At 48.6% G+C, this 21,389-nt stretch overlaps 1 protein-coding gene and 2 long non-coding RNA genes across 9 annotated transcripts in view; 2 read left to right on the top strand and 1 right to left on the bottom strand.

The window, feature by feature from the left end:
* LOC106965573 (uncharacterized) overlaps positions 1-8,200 on the top strand; it is a 45,126-nt gene extending 36,926 nt beyond the window's left edge. For all 5 annotated transcript variants that reach the window (XR_008293260.1, XR_008293261.1, XR_008293259.1 and 2 more), the window contains one exon: positions 7,636-8,200. This is a non-coding gene — a long non-coding RNA (uncharacterized LOC106965573). The remainder of the gene's footprint in view (positions 1-7,635) is intronic.
* LRRC52 (leucine rich repeat containing 52) lies at positions 472-20,523 on the bottom strand. The gene is made up of 2 exons (XM_015061658.3): positions 19,602-20,523; positions 472-1,960 (listed from the first exon to the last, which is right to left on the bottom strand). Exons 1-2 carry the CDS (start codon positions 20,221-20,223, stop codon positions 1,635-1,637), a joined length of 948 nt encoding a protein of 315 aa, XP_014917144.3. The 5' UTR covers positions 20,224-20,523; the 3' UTR covers positions 472-1,634.
* The window catches only part of LOC106965595 (uncharacterized), a 46,089-nt gene continuing 45,120 nt past the window's right edge, over positions 20,421-21,389 (top strand). The window contains exon 1 of one of the 3 annotated variants that reach the window (XR_008293257.1): positions 20,421-20,665. This is a non-coding gene — a long non-coding RNA (uncharacterized LOC106965595). The remainder of the gene's footprint in view (positions 20,666-21,389) is intronic. The other 2 variants (XR_008293256.1, XR_001428651.3) reach the window with 2 other exon arrangements.

Here is a 21,389-nt window from a genome sequence, read left to right as displayed (position 1 = left end):
ATGGTCTTCTGTTAAGTTTCTCAGGATACACCTAGGAGTGAAAACATATGGAATCTGTCCTTCTCTGTATGTAACTTCTCTATAAGCCTCAAATTCTCCCAGGATGTTGCATTATTATTTATATATTCACATTATTCTTATAATATCCCTTTATGATGTGGGCACTATAATGATGGCCATTTACAGATGAAGAAACTGAGGCAGAGAGAAGTGAAATAGTTTGCCCATGGTCACCTCTCACAATCTGCATAACAGAGTAGGAATGATCAGTGGGTTGTGATTTCAATAGGATGTGATAATGAACTCTTATGGAACCCCTCCTTTTGTGTAAGGCACCTCCCTACACACTGTGTCAACAGAGAATACCAGGAGGTCTCGGTCCTAAAGCTCATTACAAGCAGGGGGTAAGGGCAGAATCGGGGGACAGGAACCTAGCCCCCGATTCAGGAGCTCCTACTCTTAACCATTACACGGGACAAATCTGGGGGAAATCATGTGGGATTCACAGAGGAAGTGCAGAGGTAAGGAAGATCTGGTTGGGAGTTTAGGGACAGCTGGCTTCATGGGTAGGGCCTTTGATCAGAGTCTTGAATGGGTCTTGGGGTTCAGCCACGCCTGTCAGCGCCTCCCTTTCCCTTCCTCTGGCCAGTCCTGAGAGGCGGATCGTACTTGTATACACTTGGCTCTTCTGTTTAGCGCTTCATGAAAGACGGGAGCTCATAGTACGCAGGGCACAGGCTTCGGGGTCAAGCGGCCTGGGAATCAGAATTCCTTTGGCTTCTCGTCAACTGTTTGATCCTGAGCTGATTCCTTAGCCTCTCCGAGCTTCAGGAAAACGAGGGTAACAGCGACCACCTGACCTGCGGTTGTGAGGGCTGACCTGGAGAGAAAATGCATACAATGCTGGGGGTGAGGCTGGGTGCCGGGGAAGGGCTCGGTAAGTGGTGGTCGCCTCTGGGTTTCACTCCTTTGTCTCATACAAGGCTTACGTGGTGAGTCCTTGGCTGCATTGCCAAACATTTCTTGGGTAGGCAACCTCATGGAAAGGAAAGAACATGGACTTTGGGGGCTGTGCTACTGACTTGTTGGGTGACCTCAGTCCCTTGTTTAACCTTTCTAGGCCTCAACTTTTCACTGTCAACTAGTATCCGTACCATGGGATGGTGGTGACGGTCTTGAGACGGGGTGTGAAGTTGGCCTGTGGGCGTGTTTCACTGATGTCAGCTCTGATCACTGGGTCTTGCGTTTTTCTCCATTTCATTCATATTAGTCTTGACTTGCCCCAAACTGTTTGCTCTTTGGGGACTGGTCTTCAGTCTTGTGTTTCTCATATCCCTCCCGCCAGCCAAGGCATAGTAGTTGCTCATTAAATGAGTCGGCCTGCATCCGGGGCAGGCTTCCTCTGCATTGAAGAGGGTGCAGCAGCCTTGTTCTATGCCATCCTGTGGAGCTCACGGAGGTGTCCTTGGGCTGGTGGAGCAGGAAGGGACCAACTTGTGAAATGGCCACCAAACATTTTATTTGCTTTACTAATAGGCGTCAGTGTCTCAGACAGCTGTGAGGGAGTGGGAGGGGAGGGCGGAGAGAAGGCGGGGAGCCTTGGGAAAGGCATGTCCGAGAGCCGTCTCGGGCCTCTAAATCAGCTGAGGGAGCCCGTCCTGGGCCGAGTCGACCCTGCTTCTGAAGATCCGCCCGCTGACGTTCCCCCGCTGGCCGTGTTCGTCGTCGGTCTCGTCTTCGCTCGACTTGCGCCGGGCGTTCTGGTAGAGCACAGCACACATGCCTGTGAGCCAGGCGGCCACCGTGCCCGCCGAGAAGATGCAGAAGCCGATGAGCAGCAGGAAGAGGTAGTCCTGGCGGTCCAGGTGCGTGATACACATGTAGCGGAGCGGGTTCCCCACCTGCGTGATGGGCCACCCTGCCAGCTCCGTGGGCTCCGTGCACGTGGCATTTTGATCATCTACGAGGAAAAACACAGCAGGCACAGAGCTGAAACCGCAGAACCTCCAGGGTCCTAAGTGCAAAGGGGACCCGGAGAGGCCTCGCGGACCCGGGCTACTCAAAGCGTGGTCTGCGGGCCAGCAGCACCGGCTGGACCTCGTTAGAAACGCAGGACCTCAGGCACCACAACAAACCTCCCAAGGCAGGATGCGGGTGTGAACGAGACCCCCAGGTGGTATGTGGGCACAGCAAGGTTTGACAAGTACCGCACCAGCCCTGCTTCTTGTCCCCACCCCCCGCTTCCGGCTCCTCTGTGTTCAGTGGCCTCCTGGGAATGCGCTTGGCTCCTTCAGGATGCTCAAGGGACAAGAAACCACAACAGGGGCTGAAAGATCCCCCTGGAGTGTTGACCCCCCACCGACATCCATCACCTCCCTCCCACCTCCCACCTTTCCAGCCACCTTGTCCCTTTTCCCCAGGCCTGACTGAGTCCTGCCAGGGACCACTGAGGCATCACACCCGGCTCAACTCTCCGGAGGGACAAGATTCCCCAGAAATGCCTCCCGTGTGTCCTCTGCGCAAGACGTCGGGGTGCGGGGAGCTCAGGGGAGAGGATAGCCAGGAGGAGGAGCGGCTCTGCTTCTCCATGGTGAGGTCGACATCACTGGCTCATCACGTGATCCACATGAATCTTCGGTCCTTTTTAGCAGCTGACTCAGCTGCCTGGCTACTTCTCTGAGCCCCTCCCCGTGTCAAGCGTCGTGGACTTGAGTATATGACAGAAAGCAAACTGGGCCCTGGATCCAGACAGACCAGACCAGGGTTCAGACCCAGACTGTCACTAAGTTTGTGAACTTCGGCAGGATGTCCATTTCCCTCTCTGAGTCCCATTTCCTCACCTTACACGGGCCGGGCCATGAATGCTACCTGCTCTCAGGGTAGTCGAGAGGATTTCATTGCCGCGGGCGGGAAGGCAGGCCTGGTGCTCAGTAGTTGCACAGAAAACTCAGAGCTCTGCCCTCAGCCCTGCATTTTCCCAGCTCTACATGCTCCTCCGTGCTGAGGCAAAGGTGTGTGTGTGTGTGTATGTATGCGTGCCAGGGGACTATATCCAGCAGGCATCACATAAATGCCCTCCAATGCAGGGTGAGACCAGGGCTTGAGATAATCATGCCCCCAATTATAATAGCAGCTACTATGTGCCACGCTCAGACTACATGCTAAGTGGTATACAAAGGTCTTGTTTAATTCTTACAGCAGCTTTGACGCACACAGTGCTATCATTCTTGTTTTGCACATAAGGAAACCGAGACTCAGAGACGTTTCTAGATAACCTGAAGGATCCAGGCAGGAGACAAGACACAGAAAACACAGACCGAGCTCTCTAAGCTCATTTGTAGACGTGGGAGACACAAGCCTGCTCGTGTGGAGAGCTGCTTCTCCTAAACTTCAGGGCAGAAGCTCCCGGATGGGTGAAGGCATTCCGATCCTTGGGTGACCAAGGAAGTTAGGGAAATCGAGTTTGGACTGGAGCTATAGCAGCAGAGGAATTAGAGAAAGGGGTTACAGAAGTGAGCCAAGTGGCAAGGAGGCTGTTGGGCCTGGGTGGCCGGAAAGAGCTGACCAGGCTGGGCGCCCTCAAAGTCCACCGAACACCCATCCCCTGCGCCTTGCTTCTGCCCCAGTGCACCTGCAGTGAGGGTTGTTACTTTCAGGAAGATGGCCTGAAAGCTGTGATGTGGTCGAGGACTGGCTCTTGGTGGAACCTGTAGACACAGGAAGGGAAGCCATGGGCTGTCACCTCCGCTATGTGCAAAGATTACGGAGGGAAGGAGAGGAAGAGGCCCTTTGGGCGACCCTGCCCTGCCCGGGGAAGAGCTCTCAGGAGAGGAAAATGGGCTGGGGCCCTGGGATCCGTGACAACTGCTGTCAAGGGGCAGGACCACAATCATGCCTGGAGGCCTCTCTCCAGTCAGCCTGGCTTAGCGATTTGCCCAGGAGGCCCCAGAGTGGGGGCGGTGGGCAGCTGGGGGCTTCTGGCCAGGCTTCGGGAATTCTATCAAGAGAGGGCTTGGGGCATCTCTCCAAACTGCCAGAGACCCGACATGGGACTATACAGAGAAAGATGTATTGGAGGAAGGAAAATGTGAGATTCTGTGGGTCCGGGTGTGTCTGGGGAGGGGGGGTTATCTCATTCTATTTTAAGAAGATTCGGCTTTCAAATTGGGGCTTGGATGGCAGAGAGGAGACTAAACACGAAACACCGTTTCCCCATTTTGGAGCGTTACCTTGAAAGGGGCAATTAGCAGTGATTTTAAGGCTTTGTTAGGTTGCTCTTAAGTGCGGGATGTGGGTGGCTCTGTGGGGAGGGAGGTCTGGGTTTTTCTGCTGCTGTATTCTCTCCCCCTCCCTGCTCCCCAGTCACTGCCAAGGTGGGAGCCTTCCTACCTCCCAGCAGGTCCCCCTAAATCCACTTTCCCCCATTTTCCCCATTTCCCAGCTCTGGGCCGTGTCACACACACCTGCCAGACTTCCCTTCCTCAAGCACAGCTCTGTCGTGGCACACTGGCTCGAACCCTCCTCTAACTCCCCCGTGGGCCTGGGAATAACATCCAGACCACCTGGCGTGGCGTTCAGAGCCCTCAGCATCTGCCCCCTTCTACCTCGCCCTCCTTTAGCACTCCAGTGCCCCTCCACTTGCTCCAGTCAAATTAAACTATTAATTCCTTGATTACATCTTACCCCTGTTGTAGTGAGCTTTGTTCCACCACTCTTTCTGTATCAAATGCCTCCTCCTGCAAGTTTTGCATGATCAAGTCCTTCCTGTCCTTCAAAGTCTGGTGTGAATGCATCTGCTCTCAGGGTGCTCCCACAGCCCCCTCGTCCTCATAGCTCAGACTACATGTGATTGTCCCTCTTCCTGAACCATCCATAGCATTCTCACTGTGCCTATCGCATTGCCTCTTGCCGGGGGTGGTGGTGGGGTACTTGCCAGAGGAGGAGTGTATCTTTTCTCCCCCACCAGGCAGACAAAACTCTTGAAGGCATAATCCATATCTTCTCATTCTTGTTCTTGTTCAGAAGACATTATCATTTATTGAAAGAAACACTTATTTTGGGGGGATTTTCTAGTTTGTATTTTCATTGTTGAATCCTACTTGAATTCTGTGGGCAGAGACATACTCTGTATGATTTCAGTCCTTTGAAATTTATTGAGAATTTGCTCGATAAAGCCAATTTTAGTAAATTTTGCACGTGCCCCCCAAAAGATGTGTATTCTGTCTTTGCTGAGTACGTCGTTCTGTGAATACCAACTAGGATGTGATTTTGTACAGGTCTTCTGTATCTGTATTGGCTTGTCATTTATATCTTTACTGGCTTTTTATCGATAAAAACGATTGTCTCTTGGTTACTATGAGTTCATTAATTGTCTATTAGTTACCGCAAGAAGGATGTTAAAGTCATCGGTTTTGGCTGGGTATTTACCCACTTCTTCATATCGTTCTGTCATGATTTGCTTTACGTATATTGAAGATATGTTTTTAGATGTGTAGAAACTTCTGTTACCTCTTTCTTGCCTCACTGAACATTATCTCTCCTTATTCCTAGCAACGCTTCTTGTCTTAAAGTCTACTGTCTTTGACATTAGTATGGCTCTATTGAATTTCTTTTGGTTAGTGTTTGCATTATCTTTTTCCATCCATTTACTTTTATCTACATTCCTATGTTTAAGATACATTTTTGTAAGCAGCATATAACTGAGTTTTGTTTTCTATCCAATCTAACAAACTTTGTATTGTAATTATTCCGTTAACATTTAATGTTGGACTGATATATTTGTTTTCAATTTGTCCCACATACTTTCTCTCTTTCTCTCTACCTTGTTGCTTTTTATTTTATTACTTCGTGTCCTTTTTGCTAGCTTGATAGTCATACATTGTTTTTCTATTCTGGCCTAATGACATTAGAGATTATAGGCCCATCTACTGGTCTTGGAGTGCCTGATATATGCTGGGCACCATAGAATGTGCTTCTCAAAGTTAAATTCTACTCTGACCACTCCACCAGGTAGTTTTAATCATTCCCATGCTACAGAATGAATAAATTGTTTGTCAATTATTCCCTCTCTGGCTTTCTTGATTTCCTTTCCTCTGACAAAGAGCTACCAAGTACTGTTGTATATGCTGTGCACTGCACAATTCTGGGGCCTTCATTCATATTGGAAACAGGTTACTAGACCCCACGTCATCCTTCTGTCAGCCCCACTTCATGGGCGCAGGGCATTTGTTTCAGTTAGAGCACCCAGGTACAATTACAGGCGTCATTGATGTTTAAACTCTTCCTGCAAATAGTTCCTAAGGAAATGTAAACTCCCCCCCTTGTTTATTGCCACACATAGCGTGTTACTCACAGGCAGAAAACCCGTCTGCCAGAATCACGTGTCTGGAGGAGCAAGAGCTTCTGTGGCTCAGAACCACACCTGTTGGCGTAGGAGCCCAGGAAGCCTCTGTCTCAGAAAACTGGTTTGAACCCAGTGGTTGTAAGGCAAACTGTTCCTTTCTTGGCCTGCAGGGACCACAGTTCTGACCACAGTGCTGCTGCAGGTTCCCAGGCCTGAGTCTCCAGAGGAGCCAAGTGCAGGCTCGGAGCGCCCCCCCCCGCCCCCACCCCCGACCCTGTGCTGGTGTGCGTGTTCGGGAACCATCTGGGCTGAGTGGAGCCTCCACGCGGTGGCAACGTACGATGAAGGATGGAATTTGGAGACTCCCTCTTCTACTAAACTGTGTTTGCTATCACCCTCAGGGTGCAGCACCGGTTTCCAACAGCTTTAGCATTTTGGTCGTAAGACTTCCACATTGAACCCCGAGAAAAGACCTGCTTCCCCCATTTCTCCTTATTAGGCCCTAGCTTGCCCGATCATCACTAGATGTATAGTTGGCCTTATTTTTTTCTCCAGCTAATTATGCATTTGTCAAGGAAGTGGATTTACCTCCTACTCCTTCGTCTGCCTCCACCCGCCAGATTATGAACTCCATGAAGACATGGGAGTTTTGTCTGTGTGGTTCACTGTTGTTCCCTCAACACCTAGAACCGTGCTTAACCCACGCTAGAGCTCAAAGCAGGATTGTTGAATGAACAAAATACTATTTGTTATTAATACCCCTCGGGGCCAGGGTCATTGACATAATGCTCAGCCAGAGGAAAGGGAGCCTGGGGAGAAAGAACACCAAACGCGGGTCAGCTAATCCTTGCCACCTTGGATTACTCGACACTAGACGAATACAAATCCCTGCTTCCCTTGCGAGAATTTGGGGAGGATTCAGTGAGCCATGGGGCGTGAAGTCCTGGGGGAGTCAGGAACAGGTGGTCTCCGGGACCAAATGGAGGGGTAAGCCTTGAACTGGGAAGCGACACTCTTCTGTCCGCAGTGACTGCATAGAAGGAAGTGAGGGCAAGTGCAGATGGAGACAAGTGAGGGTGCAGGTGTCATGGGCGTGCCATCAAAAGGTGCTTCTCACTACTCCCTCATTAGCGTTAGAGAACTGAGGGCAGAGGCCCTCTTTGTTCACCTTTGGGTCCCTGGTACCTGCTCAATAAATGTCTGTTGGATGTGTACAGGAGAGAATGGTGGGCTCTTGGTCTGATCTCACACAACAGTCCTTAATTGCTCCTGTCTTTGGCCTCACTCTTTAGGACCAGTTCCTTACTGGAATTTGAAAGGACCGCTGTTACATTCTGCTGTACTATGGGTGCCCAGAGGAAATGACTCCCTAGAGGGGAGCCTAGATTGGACCGTCTAGCAGCCCAACAACACCAGAGCCAGCCAGGCAGCCAGGCCCCCTTCTCAGACTCACATGTGCGGTCCTTTGGGCATTGGCTTCACCTAGGGGCATTGGCTCCCTAGAGCTCTTTTTTTCTCATCACCTAGCCGTCTTCTCTAGCCCGGGCTCGGCAAACTCCAACCCGTGGGCCAAATTCAACCTGCTGCCTAGTTTTGTAAGTACATTTTTATCGGAACACAGCCATGCCCACTCATTTACGTATTTTCTGTGATGGCTTTCAGGTAACAGATGGCAAAATCGAGTAGTTGCAGCAGAAGTCCACAGAGCCTAAAACATTTCCTCTCTGGCTGTTTATAGAAAGCAGTGCTGACTCCTGGTCTAAACCATCCCTGGCATTGTGAAACCTTAAAGATTTGGAGGATTTGGGCTTGGGCACTACAGTTCTTATCTGATATATTTTCTCCCCCTTGGATAAAGAGTCCATACTTTGGTAAAGGTTAAAAGTGAATCATAGACTCTTGGAACATTACAGAAAAGACCTTCAAGTCCAGCAAGTTCAACTGGATTATTCCTGTGCTTTAGAGGTGCTCTAGGCTACAGGACTAGTCTTTTGCATAAGGGGTTGTATATGGACATGTGTTAGGGGTAGAAAGACCCCCTTGCCTCAAAATACCATCTTATGTACTTGTGAGTACATGGGATTCCGTCAGCAGGAGGTACAACCTTCCATTCTGCTGACAGAATAAAGCTTGAAGGGTATCGTCTTCTGAAAAAGAAGGTAACGACTTAACGCCCTACGCTGGGAGAAACCGGCCACCTTTCTGAGTAAGGTTTTGATGGGAGAGGGGAGCCAGCTGCATGGCCAGGCTGGGGGATGGTAACAGTTGGTTCTTGGAGGCTAAAGGCAAATTCTAGTTTCTTCTTAGTTTGCTCTAGAGCTGGGCCTGCTTAATAACTACCCATCTGCCCAGAAAAATCCAGGTAGCGGACGGCTATCCTGATGGAGAGAGGCAGTTTAGAAAAGTTCAGTAGCAGAAGGGCATCACTGATCACCAGTTGCCCAGGCAGAAACTTGGGACCCCTCCTTGCTTCCTCCCTCGCATCACGAGCCGCATCTCAAACCACGAGCCATTCCTGTCAGGGTTCGAAACCCTTTCGTGATATCCTGTCACACTTAATTTTTTTTTATGTTTATTTATTTTTGAGAGAGACAGAGACGGAATGCGGGTGGGTTGGGGCAGAGAGAGAGGGAGGCACAGAATCCGAAGCAGGCTGTAGGCTCCGAGCTGTCCGCACAGAGCCCGACACGGGGCTCGAACTCACGAGCTGTGAGATCATGAGCTGAGCCGCCCAGGCGCCCCTGATATCCTGCCACACTTAGGACAAAATCAGAAGCCTGTCATTGGCCTAGCGGTCCTACCTGGTCTGGCCTCTATTTTTCTGTCTCCTTCCTCCACCTGCCTCTACCATACTCGCCTTCTAATACATTGAGCTCATTCTACCCCAAGGCCTTTGCATTTGCTCTCTGCCCTCTGTCTAGAAAGCCACCCTCCACCACGTCTTATGCCCACAGCTTGTCCCCTTACTTCCTTCAATTCTCGGCTCAAATGTCACCTCGTTAGTAACCACCCAGTGTAAAGTATCTGCCTTGTCCTCAATCCCAGGCACGCTTTCTCCCTTCCCTCCCTGCATGTGCTTCTGTAGCACTTACCATCACTTGGCATTAGGTCGTATATTTATTTGCTTATTTACTCCCCTCCTGATAGAGTGGAAACTTCATGCGAGTGTGTCTGTTTCTGTTCAGAGCTGTGTGGCCAGTGCCTGGCCCAGGACCTGGCACCTAATAGGTGCCCAGAAACTAATAGTGGAATGAGTGCACTCAGGTGCCAGGCTGGGCTCCTTACCCCTGTGTGAATGTCAAATAGAGTCAACAAGGCCTGCACCTCACCTCAGCCACACGCTCTGGCCAAGCATCGTAGCTGTTGGAAGAAAATATTGAAAATTGCAAGACTCTGTTAACATGATTTTAATTCTTGTCTGAACTATATTTTAATCGGATGCATTAGCTATTCCTTTATTTGGGTTGAGGGGAAGGCCAAATCTACCACTGTTCTGATAAAAGAGAAAATCCCTGTATATAGGCTAAGCATTAGGTTTCTTTCTCTCTTTTTTCACATAATGCTGCCATTTTGAAAGCTTTAAAACACCCTCCTCCACCCCAAAAGCCCTGGGGCCCCCCCTGAGTGGGACTCCCCGTGGACAGCGCACCCCAGCAGGAAGAGTGCCAAATCACAGCAGTACTTACCTGTCTCAGTAAACCCACACTGCTTTCCCCCCTCTCCATGTCCCCTGTGGTATTCGCAGTCGCCACCAGGGATTGTAACAGCAACGACAATAGCTAACGTTAGTTGAGCACTTACTGTGTGCACTTCTAAAATCTTCCCGTGGGTGATTTCATTGAATTAGCACAACGACCCCAGAACTAGGAACTAATTGATCTCCAGTTTTCAGATGAGGAGCCTGCTTCTCCTGGAGGCTGTGGCCTAGCCAGTAAGTGCCAGAGGCAGGATTAAAAACCAGGTCGTTTGAATCCAGAGCCCACCTTGGTTTTGCTTGTTCAACGGGAGCATGATCATCTCAAGAACAAAGGGCCATTTTGGGATCACCTAATTGGGTTGATGGTACAGAAGCATCACAGAACACATCACGGGAACCTGTGCACTTTTCTAGATACAAAGTTGTCCTTTGTCTTTTATTTCACTGAAAGAAAAGTAGGGACACTTGGGTGGGCCCCTCGATTCCATTTGCTGCACATCTTGACACTTACCCATGGGTGCTTACCCTCGCTTCCTTCTCTGCGGACCCAGGGGAGGGGAGTTTCCCTGTTCAAGGCTTACCCTCCATTTGGCTCTGGAGTCCGTCCACTCCTGCCTCCTTGGGGCTTTACCCCATTGCTTATTCCCCCATCCCATGTCTTTGCCCTGCATTGACTCCTCAGCAGCAGATAAAACACATGCATGGACCTCTTTGCTCCTACGAAAGAAATACCCCCTTTACATCATTCTCGGCCGTCTGTCTCCTTTAGTCCATAGCCAAGCTTCCTAGAAGGGTTTACAATTTTTTTTGTTCAAGAAAGCTCTACGCCCAACGTGGGACTTGAACATGTGACCCCGAGATTAAGAGTTGCATGCTCCGCCAGCTGAGCCAGCCAGGCGCCCCAAGCTTACCTTTTTTCTGCACCCTTTTTCTTCCTTGCTGTTCATTTGTATCCCACTGTGCTCTGGTGTCCACACCCACGATGCCACTGGAAGGTCCAAGATGTCAGGGACCTCTTGGTAGCTAAATCTGACGGACCTTTCTCAACCCTTACTTGACCTGCTTCCACTCTCTGAAACTCTTCTTCTCTTGGCGTCCATGAGTATACCCTTCTCTGATTTCCTTTCTCTTCCCTGGCTTCTCCCACCTGGGGTACTTCATGGGTGCCTCTTCTTCACCCTTCTCTCTGTTGGGATTCCCCAAAGTTTCTGTCCTTGCTCTATTACCCCTTACTTTTTTGCTGGCTCATCTCATCCTTCATTTAGTTTCATTGGTCACCAGGGAGCTGATGATTCTCAAATATATGCTCTATTCTCTATTCTGGATTTCAGGTCAGAACATCCAAAGACCTACTGGTTGACAGGGGCCCTCCCACTCAACATACTCACGGTGGGATATGGTTCTGCCCTAGGCTCCTCACTGCCCCTCCTCTAAGAGTGTCCGTCTCAGGGAAGCCCCCAAAGCGGGCTGAGCCAATTCTTGTCTGTTATTTTCCACATCTCGCTTATTCATTGATTTTTCTCAATGAATATTTATTGAGCCCTTCTCTGTGTCAGGCCTTGAGCTAGTTTCTGAAGATTCAGACATGTTCCTTGCTCTCATAGACCTTACTGCCAGAGAAGACACATGTTAAATATACAAATCTATTAATTACGTAGAACTGTGCCAGAAGTCATGAAGGGCGTACAAGGAACCTTGGGAGGGTCAAGTTCAGTCCTGTGTCCTATTGCTTCTATCTTCTAAATGGTTCCTTCTGACCTATTTAGACTTCTTCATCCCCATTGCTGCCATAGACCACCTTCCTCTTACCTGGGTGCCTACAGGAGCCTCCTAGCCCTGCACCCAGGCTCGCCTGCCTCCTAGGGCTTCTCAGGATGCATGGCCTGTTCCCTGGAAATTCCTTTAAAGGCCCTTCATGACTGGAACCCTGTTTCTCTTTCTAGCCACATCCACATTCTGCAGATTACCTCCAGGCTGGAGAGCTCTTCTCTTCTAGAGATAAGGAAACTGAGGTTGGCTGCTTTGGCTAGCCTTGCACTACGGCCTTCCAGAGGCCTGGCTGGTGTTGGGTGACCAGAGGTCTGGCATTGCTGAGCATGAAGGGACTTTGGGTCATCTCCTTTCAGGGGCCTCGAGTGAGCCGAATTCAAGAGTGTGTGAGAATCATTCAGCCTCCTTCCTAGACCACACGTGCTTGCCACCCCATCTCTTCTTGGCCTTTTTGGGTGGTTTAGGGATCACTGACCCAGATGCCCCTCTCCCAGCCCCCTCATTGCCCTCATGAGGCTGCACCTCTGGCTCTCAGCAGGGTGAGAAGGGAGGAGAGACGGGCTGGAGGAGAAGTTGATGGCCTTGGAAATGTCTGCTGCCCAGCTGTTCCCTTTTTGGGTGTCTGGTCTTTGCAGCAATTTCTCTGATGGAGGAGATGGGTTAGCATTAATGGTGGAAGAGTGTGAGGACCTGAATTCATTCTGGAAATCTAAGTCTTGGCACAGCTGTAGATGACTTTGTACTTGGTGGCTTGAAATGGGGCCATTATCCTATTACAGCAGCCTTGAATACAAGATGAAGTAGCCTTGGAATGAAACTAAGATGTTCTCTGCTCAAAACGCCCTCGAGATGATGTGGACTTGAAATAGCACATGACCCAGCCCATCTGTTCCCTGCAGATGTCTCTGAGTGGCTTGGTCCCCCTTCCTCTACAGCACTCTTGCCCAGACTCCTCTTTGATTTGTAGGCCCCACCACCGGGTCACCCAGGACTGCTTAAGGACTACAACTTAAGAGCTGACACAGAGGGACACTCTGTCCCCAAACTACTCCCACTTCTACCCCTGGTAGTCTGTTGCTTTCTGAATTCTCACTGTTTCTGGTTGTTTTCTGTCACACTGCAAATGCCCCTTGAGGGAAACATGTCAAAACATTATTAGCCATTAGCATCTCAGTGCAAATCAATTTATTCACCAGTGGGGGTAACCGCTGTAGACCTAGAACACAAGCCATTGTCATAGGGTTTCTCAAAATATGGCCTAAGGATTTGTACTGTGCAAAACTAGAATCTCTGTATGTGGGGCCTGAGGTTCTTATGTTCACTGGAGTTTGAGAACCACTGGTTGAGCAGGCCACGCCTGGGAGGACAGTCGAGGGCAAGGCATTGTTTTAGTCAAGTAGACGCTGCTTAAGACAGGAGGTGGGACAGCGCAGGAGTTCAAGGCTGCCTGCTTACTACTTACATGCACGTCCTAATTATGTGACTGTAGCCTACATCTCCAGGAATGGCTCCACCTCAGCACTGAACCATCACATTGCCCATCTGGCACCCTGTCTGCTCATCACCGCTTTCCTGCATTCAAGTGCACCTTATCTTTCTATTTAGCTCCGTCGACTACCCATTCGAAGGGGCTTTAGAGAGTATCTAATCCTACTCTCTTTTTATTTCAAAGACAAGTGAGTCTCAGAGGGAAAGTGACTTGCCCCAAATCACACAGTGGCATCACAGGGACCAGGTCAGGACTTTCTGGCTTTCAATTGCATCTTCGCTCTCTTATATCCCAAGGTTGTCTTATTACAGACAGGAATTATGGCGTCATTCTCTGTGATGAAAGCCGTCATTACAATACAATGTTGGACATATACTGAACATACAGCGAATGTTTCAGAGTGGAGTGGACTGTGATGTGTCTCAGAGTAAGGAGGTATCATGGCATGGGGGAAAACACTGAATCTGGTTGTCAGGAGATCTCCATGCCAGGCTTGGCTGTACAGTCACTTACCTGTGAGGAAGCTAGATTCTAAAGTTCCAGGTTTGGCATCTTTTATTAAAAGGCTGCTCTGACCAATATGGTGGCCAACGGCCATTCATGTGGCTACTTACAAGATGTAAAATGATGTAAAATTAAAAATTCAGTTCCTCCATTGCAATAGCCTAATTTCAAGAACTCAATAGCCACATGTGGCTAGTGGCTACTGTATTGGACAACACAGTATTGTCCAATCCAACACAGTATTGGACCATTTCTACTGCTGCAGGGACTTTTATTGGACAGTGCCAGACCAAGCTTTGGGAGAAGAGGGGATGGAGGTCAGGTTCCTTATGTCCGGGAGCTTAGAATTGCATGAGTTTTTGAGAGCATCTTCAGAGGCATTCAACCCTGTCCTAGTAGGCAGCTCTATCCTGGGAAGAGCTCAATTGTCAGTCTCACCTTCAAATGGTATTAATGACTGGAAAATTACAGTTCCAGCCAGGAATTAGTCCTCCTCTCTACTGACCTGGGCCAAAAAGAAAATGGAATCTGTGGGTCTGTTTACCTCTGCATTGATCAGAGCATCCTGGAAACCAGCACATTACAACCCACCTCCATTTCTGCTGTGACTTTCATGTTTGTAAAGTGAGTATGTGAACTCTTTGAGGACTTAATAGTCTTTAGTACATCTGGTGAGTATATCATTAGAGGGCTTCTTTTGATGAAGACCTTTTGATAATAGAATACAACCTCTTGCCAATATGGGAAACTTTTGATTGATGATGAAATAGGTGAATCAAACATTTAACCTTCTCTACAGCTCCTTTGTGGGGGTGGGTTTAGCCAAGATGGGCCATAGGGAAAGGACATATTACTGCCTTTATATTTTTTGTTTTAAGATCTCCTCATTTCTTTGCTGGACCTTGGCTTCCTTCATGGTTCCCCACTGCTGCAGAACGAATCTTGGCTAATTGTATTTCTCAAGAATTCACTTCTGCCTCTAAGAGCTGATAAAGGCTTGGGGACACCAGTATTATTCAGCCCTAAAGTTCATATATTTTTGCAGGGTCCTCTTCAAGATTGGGGTACTTTTGGGGATCTAAAAGGGTAAATCTCTAATGGTTAATTTTAACTCAATGGTAGGCACTGGATGGGAGCCAAGGTATCATTTAGTCCTCTTCCGATAACAAAATCATACCATGTGGGTGACTTCTTGCTTTCAAGGCCATGTCTACCCCACAGTTGGACCTCCTTGCCCTCAGCTCTTGAAAGATCTCTGCATATCCACACCTGTTTCTGGAAGTGGGGCTTGTCTTAGATAGAAGTTCAGTTCCAGACTCAGGTGTCTCAGAAAGAACCACTTGGCTACTACTGGCCCAGCGCTGAGTCTTATGGTCCAGGCTGAGAACAAGCCTTGATTTAGGCTTCTGGTTTTGTTCCCCAGGGTTTGAACTCCTGTGTTCATAACTTGTCTAATACCTACCTCCCCCTAAGATCCCTGCTATCCCATTTTCCAAGGGGTTAGAGTCCTGGGACCTGCTGCCCACCTCCCCACATCCTATCTATATCCCCACATGCATCCCTATAGTCCTGTCTCCTGGACACTGTCCTCTTGTTCCATGTGTGCTGAGCCTTCCTGAAGTCCACTGCTTATCCTGGGGTCACCTAACTGATGTCTGTACTCTCTTAAGTACCCTATACCTTTTCCACGCCTGCCAACCATTCACTTATTGAATGTTTTTTGTGTGCAAGACTTAATGCTAATGGCAGTTTGTAAGTGTTCTCATCTCCACAGCCCACATAGGTTGGTTCTATTCTTATACCTGTCTGAAAGATGAAGTTGAAGTTCAGAGAGGTTAAGTAACTTCTCTGATATCCTATAAATAGCAAGTGGCAAGGCTAGAATTATAATCCATGTCTGTTTTTAACAAGAGCTCCCCTGCCTGCATGGTGTCTGGCCTTCCCCATCTGCAACTGAGGCTTTCCCAAGTGCCTGCTCTGCCCAGTAGGCACATGGTATTCTCTTTTGTCCTGCCCTGTCTCTCACAGTGGGGTTAGTTCTGCTGCACCTGACTGGACCATGGGACATATATGGTGCAGATGACCACAGTCACACGAGTCTACACACACAGCTCCAGCCTTCTTGGGTGTTCCCTCCATGAACACTTTATGGCACCTAGTAGGACCCAATAAATATTTAAATGGATGAATGGATGACTGAGTGGTGGTAGCATGGAAGTTCCTTTCTTCACTTCTTGCTTTTCAAGCGTTCTACATTTTGTCATTCTTCTGTCATGCTGACCTTAATTCTGTACCATAGGTAAAATCGCCCAATACTAATGTGCAGTATCTTCCTGGGTCTAAAATGAAACCCATCTTTAGTTTGGATTCTTTTCTACAAATAACCAAGTTACTCAGCTCACTTCATAGAGAATCTTTTTATATCCTGCAGTGTGGGTACATGGGGAGAGATGATTACACTCCATTGTAGAACATGCCCAAGGTCACCTGTTGATAGCAAATGTGGTATAATAGGAAGAGCATTCGCCACGAGTATTTGTCAATAGTGAAGATATTTCTACTTGAGACATGAATCGTACGAGAGTCACTTGAAATAAGTTATCTTCCATTATGTCGAGGTCTGGCTAAAGGGCAAGAGAAGCATCTTCTGAATTCTACCGTGTGTGTGTGCTCAGTTTCATGTGTATGTGGGTGCCTTCTCAAGTGTGGCTGTGTATCTGCACATCGGTATATGTATGTGTGTTGTATATATGTAATATGTGGGTGATTGTGTAAGTGAGTAGGTGTATATTTATGTTTGCATGTATGGTATGTGTGTGTGGGCACATCTTTGTGCTTGTATGTATGTGGGTATATGTGTGTGTGTTTGCACATGGGTTTATGTGTTTGTCACGGGGTGTATGTACGTGTATGTGTGGGAAGGGAGAACCAGACTGAGATGCAAAGGTAAGCAAGGTTAGGCTCCTTCTTTGGGAGTTTGGGTAGGTTGTGGTGAACTTGGGTTTGCAAGAACACAGGCATATGATGAGTTTACCATGGCTAGAACTCACTATCCAGTGGAAATGATCTTGGATGAATTCATGTGTGGTCATATCGGAAATAAAGCTGTAATTTAGATGCTGTGGCCAGATGCATATAACATATGGATCATAGTTATGTAATATGGGGATTTAAGATATAGTAGTCTCATGAAAAGACACCTGACTCAGGAGGTTCAAATCATTTTTGGGGGGCCATTTAGTAGCTGTGTGATTTTGGGCCAGTCTATTTTCTTATCCATATGATAGGGTTAAAATTACCAATCCTAGGGGCGCCTGGGTGGCTCAGTAGGTTGAGTGGCCGACTTAGGCTCAGGTCGTGATCTCACAGCTTGTGAGTTCGAGCCCTGTGTCAGGCTCTGTGCTGACATCTCGGAGGTTCCTCCCTCTCTCTCTGCCCCAACCCACTCACATTCTGTCTCTGTCTCTGTCAAAAATAAATAAACATTAAAAAAGTTTAAAAAAAAAATTACCAATCCTAGCCTCTTCCATAGGCCTAGGGCACAAAATTTAAGGGTTGGTTTGACACTCAAAGTAAAGAAGCATGTGTGAAAAGCTCTAACAGCTGCAAACCTCTCTACAAAGATAAATTGTTCTCTGTCTGGCCTTGGGCTCATTAGTGTTTTTAAGAGATAATAATTGTTAGCCAGGGCAACGAGACCACAGTTCTGCATGAAGTGGCCTGGGTGGGCTCCTCTAGGCCACCAAACAGCAGAGGGAGATGAGCAGATTAGTAGTTGTTGGGAGGAGTGTCTTGGGGGGGCGGGGCTCACAAAAGACAGACTGTTGTTCGTAAAGAGTTTTTGAGTTTGACAGGATAGATACCCACTTCTGATGTTTTTGAGAACAGGCAGTGAAACAGATCCAGTCTACAATCCTATTCAGTCTCAGAATGACGTGAGTCAAGGAGTCCAAGGTAGTCAGCCTGAAAATTCCGATGAGATAACTCTATAAGCAGAGTTTTGATGAAGGGAGATTCGAGGTCAGGTGAAATGGTAGGTTTAGGGACTGGGGATGAGGCCAAGCTACATCTCCCTTTTCCACTAGGGTAGGAGGTTCTCCTGGCTATGTGGTGGGCTCTGCTCAAGGAAAATATATATGTGTGATGGGGAGGGGGCAAGAGAAGATGAAGCTTCTTCACAGGCTGGTTACGTGAACACTGACAGGAGAATCCCATTTAAAAGCCACGTTTAATGCGCGAGAATGACCAATCACGACCCTCTTTCAGGGAGCTTTCTAGAAAGCACCACAGCACCAGTCATTGAGAAAAGTAGAAGACATTCTCTTGGAGAGATCAGGCAACCCACCCAAGATAACTGCTCCTCTATTCTTTTATGATTGGTGGTCTTAAGGGGATGGTCTGATGAAATTCTTTCCTTTCGATTTATTCTAACTCAGATGGAAGTGCCTGTCAGCCGGGCCAGGAGTCTAGGGCACAAAATGTGAGGAGCCACCCACTCTTAGTGGCTCCCTCAATTTTGCATTCCAGGAGGCTCGCTTGCCTCGCCAGAGTCCAGGCATTGCCCGGAAGACACGTTAAGACCCTCCCACTGGAAGGGAGGCCAGGAGTGCTGCCACCACTCAGCTCCCTCTCCCCCAGATCCCCTTGAAAGCTGTCATTTTGGCTAGGGATCTTTCTGGGATATTGCCACCTGGGCAAGACTTCATGGTGGAAGCTTCAGCAGGTGCAGGTGCATGGAAATATTTTCAAGAACAAACACTCAGAGAAGGGAGAAACGACATGGTTTTGATAGGGTTTGAATCCAAAGTCCAATCTTGCCAGATTACATCAGTGGCTCCTGGCTTTCTGTGAGGAATTATCTCACATTTAACTGAAGTTTTGACTTCCTGAGTGAAGGTAGTATTGGTGGAGTGGGATAATTGGAGGATGAGGACTGGGCAATAAAGTTACTGAACAGAAGAGGGGGTGAGACACTGGAGGGCCCCAGGGACCATGGCAGAGGGGTGGGGACAGTGGAGAGAGTGGCAGCATCTGGATTGGAAATCTACCAGGTAAGACTCGAGAGTCTGCCTGGGAGGTTGGAATCTCCCTGCTGGACACAGTGGGTACTGGTGACCCATTCTTCATGGATTCATGCCATTCTCTCCTTCCTTATTGGGTTAGCATCTTGAAGATGAACCATCAAATGCCTTCTCCTCTTCCTTCTCTCTACTCCCTCTCTCATTGTCTGGGGAGCTCCTGTGCCCCTCCTCCTCTCTCTATTGAACTTTCTCTTCCGTACATTATACTGTTGGATTTTCTACTGCCTATGCATGTCTGAATTTACTTTCGGATCCTGGAAAAATTTAGTCACTGAATCAAACAGATTAAAATAGTCCACCAATGGAATAAAGTGTCCCTGTATTACTTTGCTACTGTGCAGTTACAGAAGTCAGTCATTTCCACACATACCATCTTAGGTTGACATGACAGCTCTGTTTGGAAATATTATTGTCCCCACTTGATGGATCAGGAAACTGAGGCTCAGAGGAATTGGCTTTCCCAAGGGCAGCCAACTAGTAAGTGCTCAGCTTGGGACCAGAACTCAGCTCTTTGGATTCCTACTCCAGAACTTTTTCTACTGACCCTACTGCCTCTCCAGTCAACCCCAGGATGGATCTTGCAGAGCCATAAGAATGTTTTCAATCAGATTAACCCAGACTTTTTCTCCCATCCTGACCATCTTTTGACTACCTTTTCTGTAACTAATTCCTCCTACTCCGTCACATCCGCGTCCCCACACCCAATCAAACCCTCACCTGGATGGTTCAGATGGGACACTATTAAGTAGATGGTGAAGTCCAGGAAAGAACAGTTGCACCTCCATGGGTTTCCGCTCAGATACAGGGTCTGTAGTGTTATGAGGCTATGAAAGGCAGCATGGTCCAAGGTCTGCAAGCCGGTATTTCTGAGGTCCAGGTACCTCAGAGAGCTGGTGTTGGCAAAGGTGTACTTGTTGAGAGATAACAGGTGAGGGTTGTTGGAAATGTTCAGCTGCACCAGGTTGCTGAGCACGGAGAAACTGTATGGGGAGATCAAGGTTAGGTTGTTGGAGCTGAGATCAAGGTAGATGAGTTTGAAGACCCCGATGAAGGTATAATCCATCACCTCGCGAATCAGGTTATTCCGACAGTCCAAGTAAACAAGGTCACTGAGGAGTCCCAGAGTCATCGCTGGCAAAAAAGTGATGCCGTTATCATTCAGGTACAGCCTCCGGGTGTTCAGGGGTATGTCTGGGGGGTATTCGGTTAACCGGATCCCTGTGCAGATCACTTCTTGGGCTTGACACTGACAGTAATTTGGACACTTTGACCCCGATACCAGTCCCATTCCAAAGGAAAAGAGTAACCACCCGGGCCCAGGGCCTGAAGCAAGGGACATAGTAAGAAACCGCAACTACCCTCCTTCCACCTTCCTGCGGGCGCTGTCCCTCTGATCAGAAGGCTGCCGAGGGGCGGGGTGGTGGGGGGGAGGGGCGCTGGAAAGAACTGTAACACTCTAGCTTTGTGCAAAGCAATTTTCCATTACAGGAGAACAGAACAGAAGTTGAAACGCGAGGCCCAATGCCCCGCCGCCCGGCTGGGTGGCTCTGCCGCTTGCTCACTCCCAGGCTGCTGCTGGAAGCTTGCCCGCTTGGCGGCTTTGAAAGGTCTCACCCTTTCCCTGCGTTTGCAAGTGAAGGGGAGCCAGGGGAGAGCCACATGACAATGAGGTTGCCAGTTGACACCTTTGTGATGTCAGCAGCCTCAGGAGACTGCCTGGCTGAGGGAGGGAGAGTCCTGCCTCTCCTTCTGGGTGGTGTGGGGGTGTTGTGTGTGTCTCGGTAAGCTGGCTTTCCCCGGGGGGAATCAGGGCCCTGCAGCATGGGGGTGGGGGGCCGGTTCATAGTGTGTGTGTGTGTGTGTGTGTGTGTGTGTGTGTGTGTGTGTGTGTACCAGTTCCCAGGGAGGTGTAGTAGAGGATTAGGTTAGGGATCCAACCTAAGAGGGACCTTGGTGGTGTTCAGCCCAGCTCCCTTCTATACTGAGGAGCAAAGTGACTTGTTTAAGGTCAGTTCTCAGAGTGGGTCTTTTCCTTGGGGAACGGATTCGGACAGGCGCCAGTTCTTGGTGGGAGAGGAAAGGGGAGCCTCCTTCGAATGAGGGAAGGGAATTCCTCTGATGAGGTGGTGCTCTTAAGATTGCATTCCTAGTGCGCGTACAACCCTTTCTGCATTTGGAATATATGTGCGCTAGTATTTTCAAAAACCTTTAGAGCAAGTATAAGCTACTCCCCTTAACACAAAACTCAAATGTATGAGAAAATATCTGAGTGCGAGGATATGAACTATTTCTTACCCTTACTATTCTCCTGGGACTTTTAAAGTAGCGAGTGCCTCTCTAGAGTTTCTCGTGAGAGTTTATAGTCATTAACTGTTTGAGGGATGATGGGAAAGAGGGTCTTTTGGAGGGAGGGATAGAGGATCTGGAAGCTGAAGAGTTAGGACGCATTATCTACTCCACGGAGGAAGGCATATTGGGCAGAAATGAAGAAAAAGCACCTCAGGA

The sequence above is a fragment of the Acinonyx jubatus genome, chromosome E4 (assembly GCF_027475565.1).
Source record: "Acinonyx jubatus isolate Ajub_Pintada_27869175 chromosome E4, VMU_Ajub_asm_v1.0, whole genome shotgun sequence".
In the NCBI taxonomy this organism is placed as follows: Eukaryota; Metazoa; Chordata; class Mammalia; order Carnivora; family Felidae; genus Acinonyx; species Acinonyx jubatus.
Note: the sequence above shows the minus strand (reverse complement) of the source record. Positions and strands in the feature narration are given on the sequence as shown.

What these genes read in the sequence shown, in the direction of transcription:
- LRRC52 (XM_015061658.3), bottom strand. Translation starts at nt 20,223, where the DNA reads ATGTCCCTTGCTTCAGGCCCTGGGCCCGGGTGGTTACTCTTTTCCTTT. An exon ending in GTCCCATCTGAACCATCCAG is followed by an intron (nt 1,961 to 19,601) that starts GTGAGGGTTTGA and finishes TTTTCCTCGTAG; the next exon opens with ATGATCAAAATGCCACGTGC.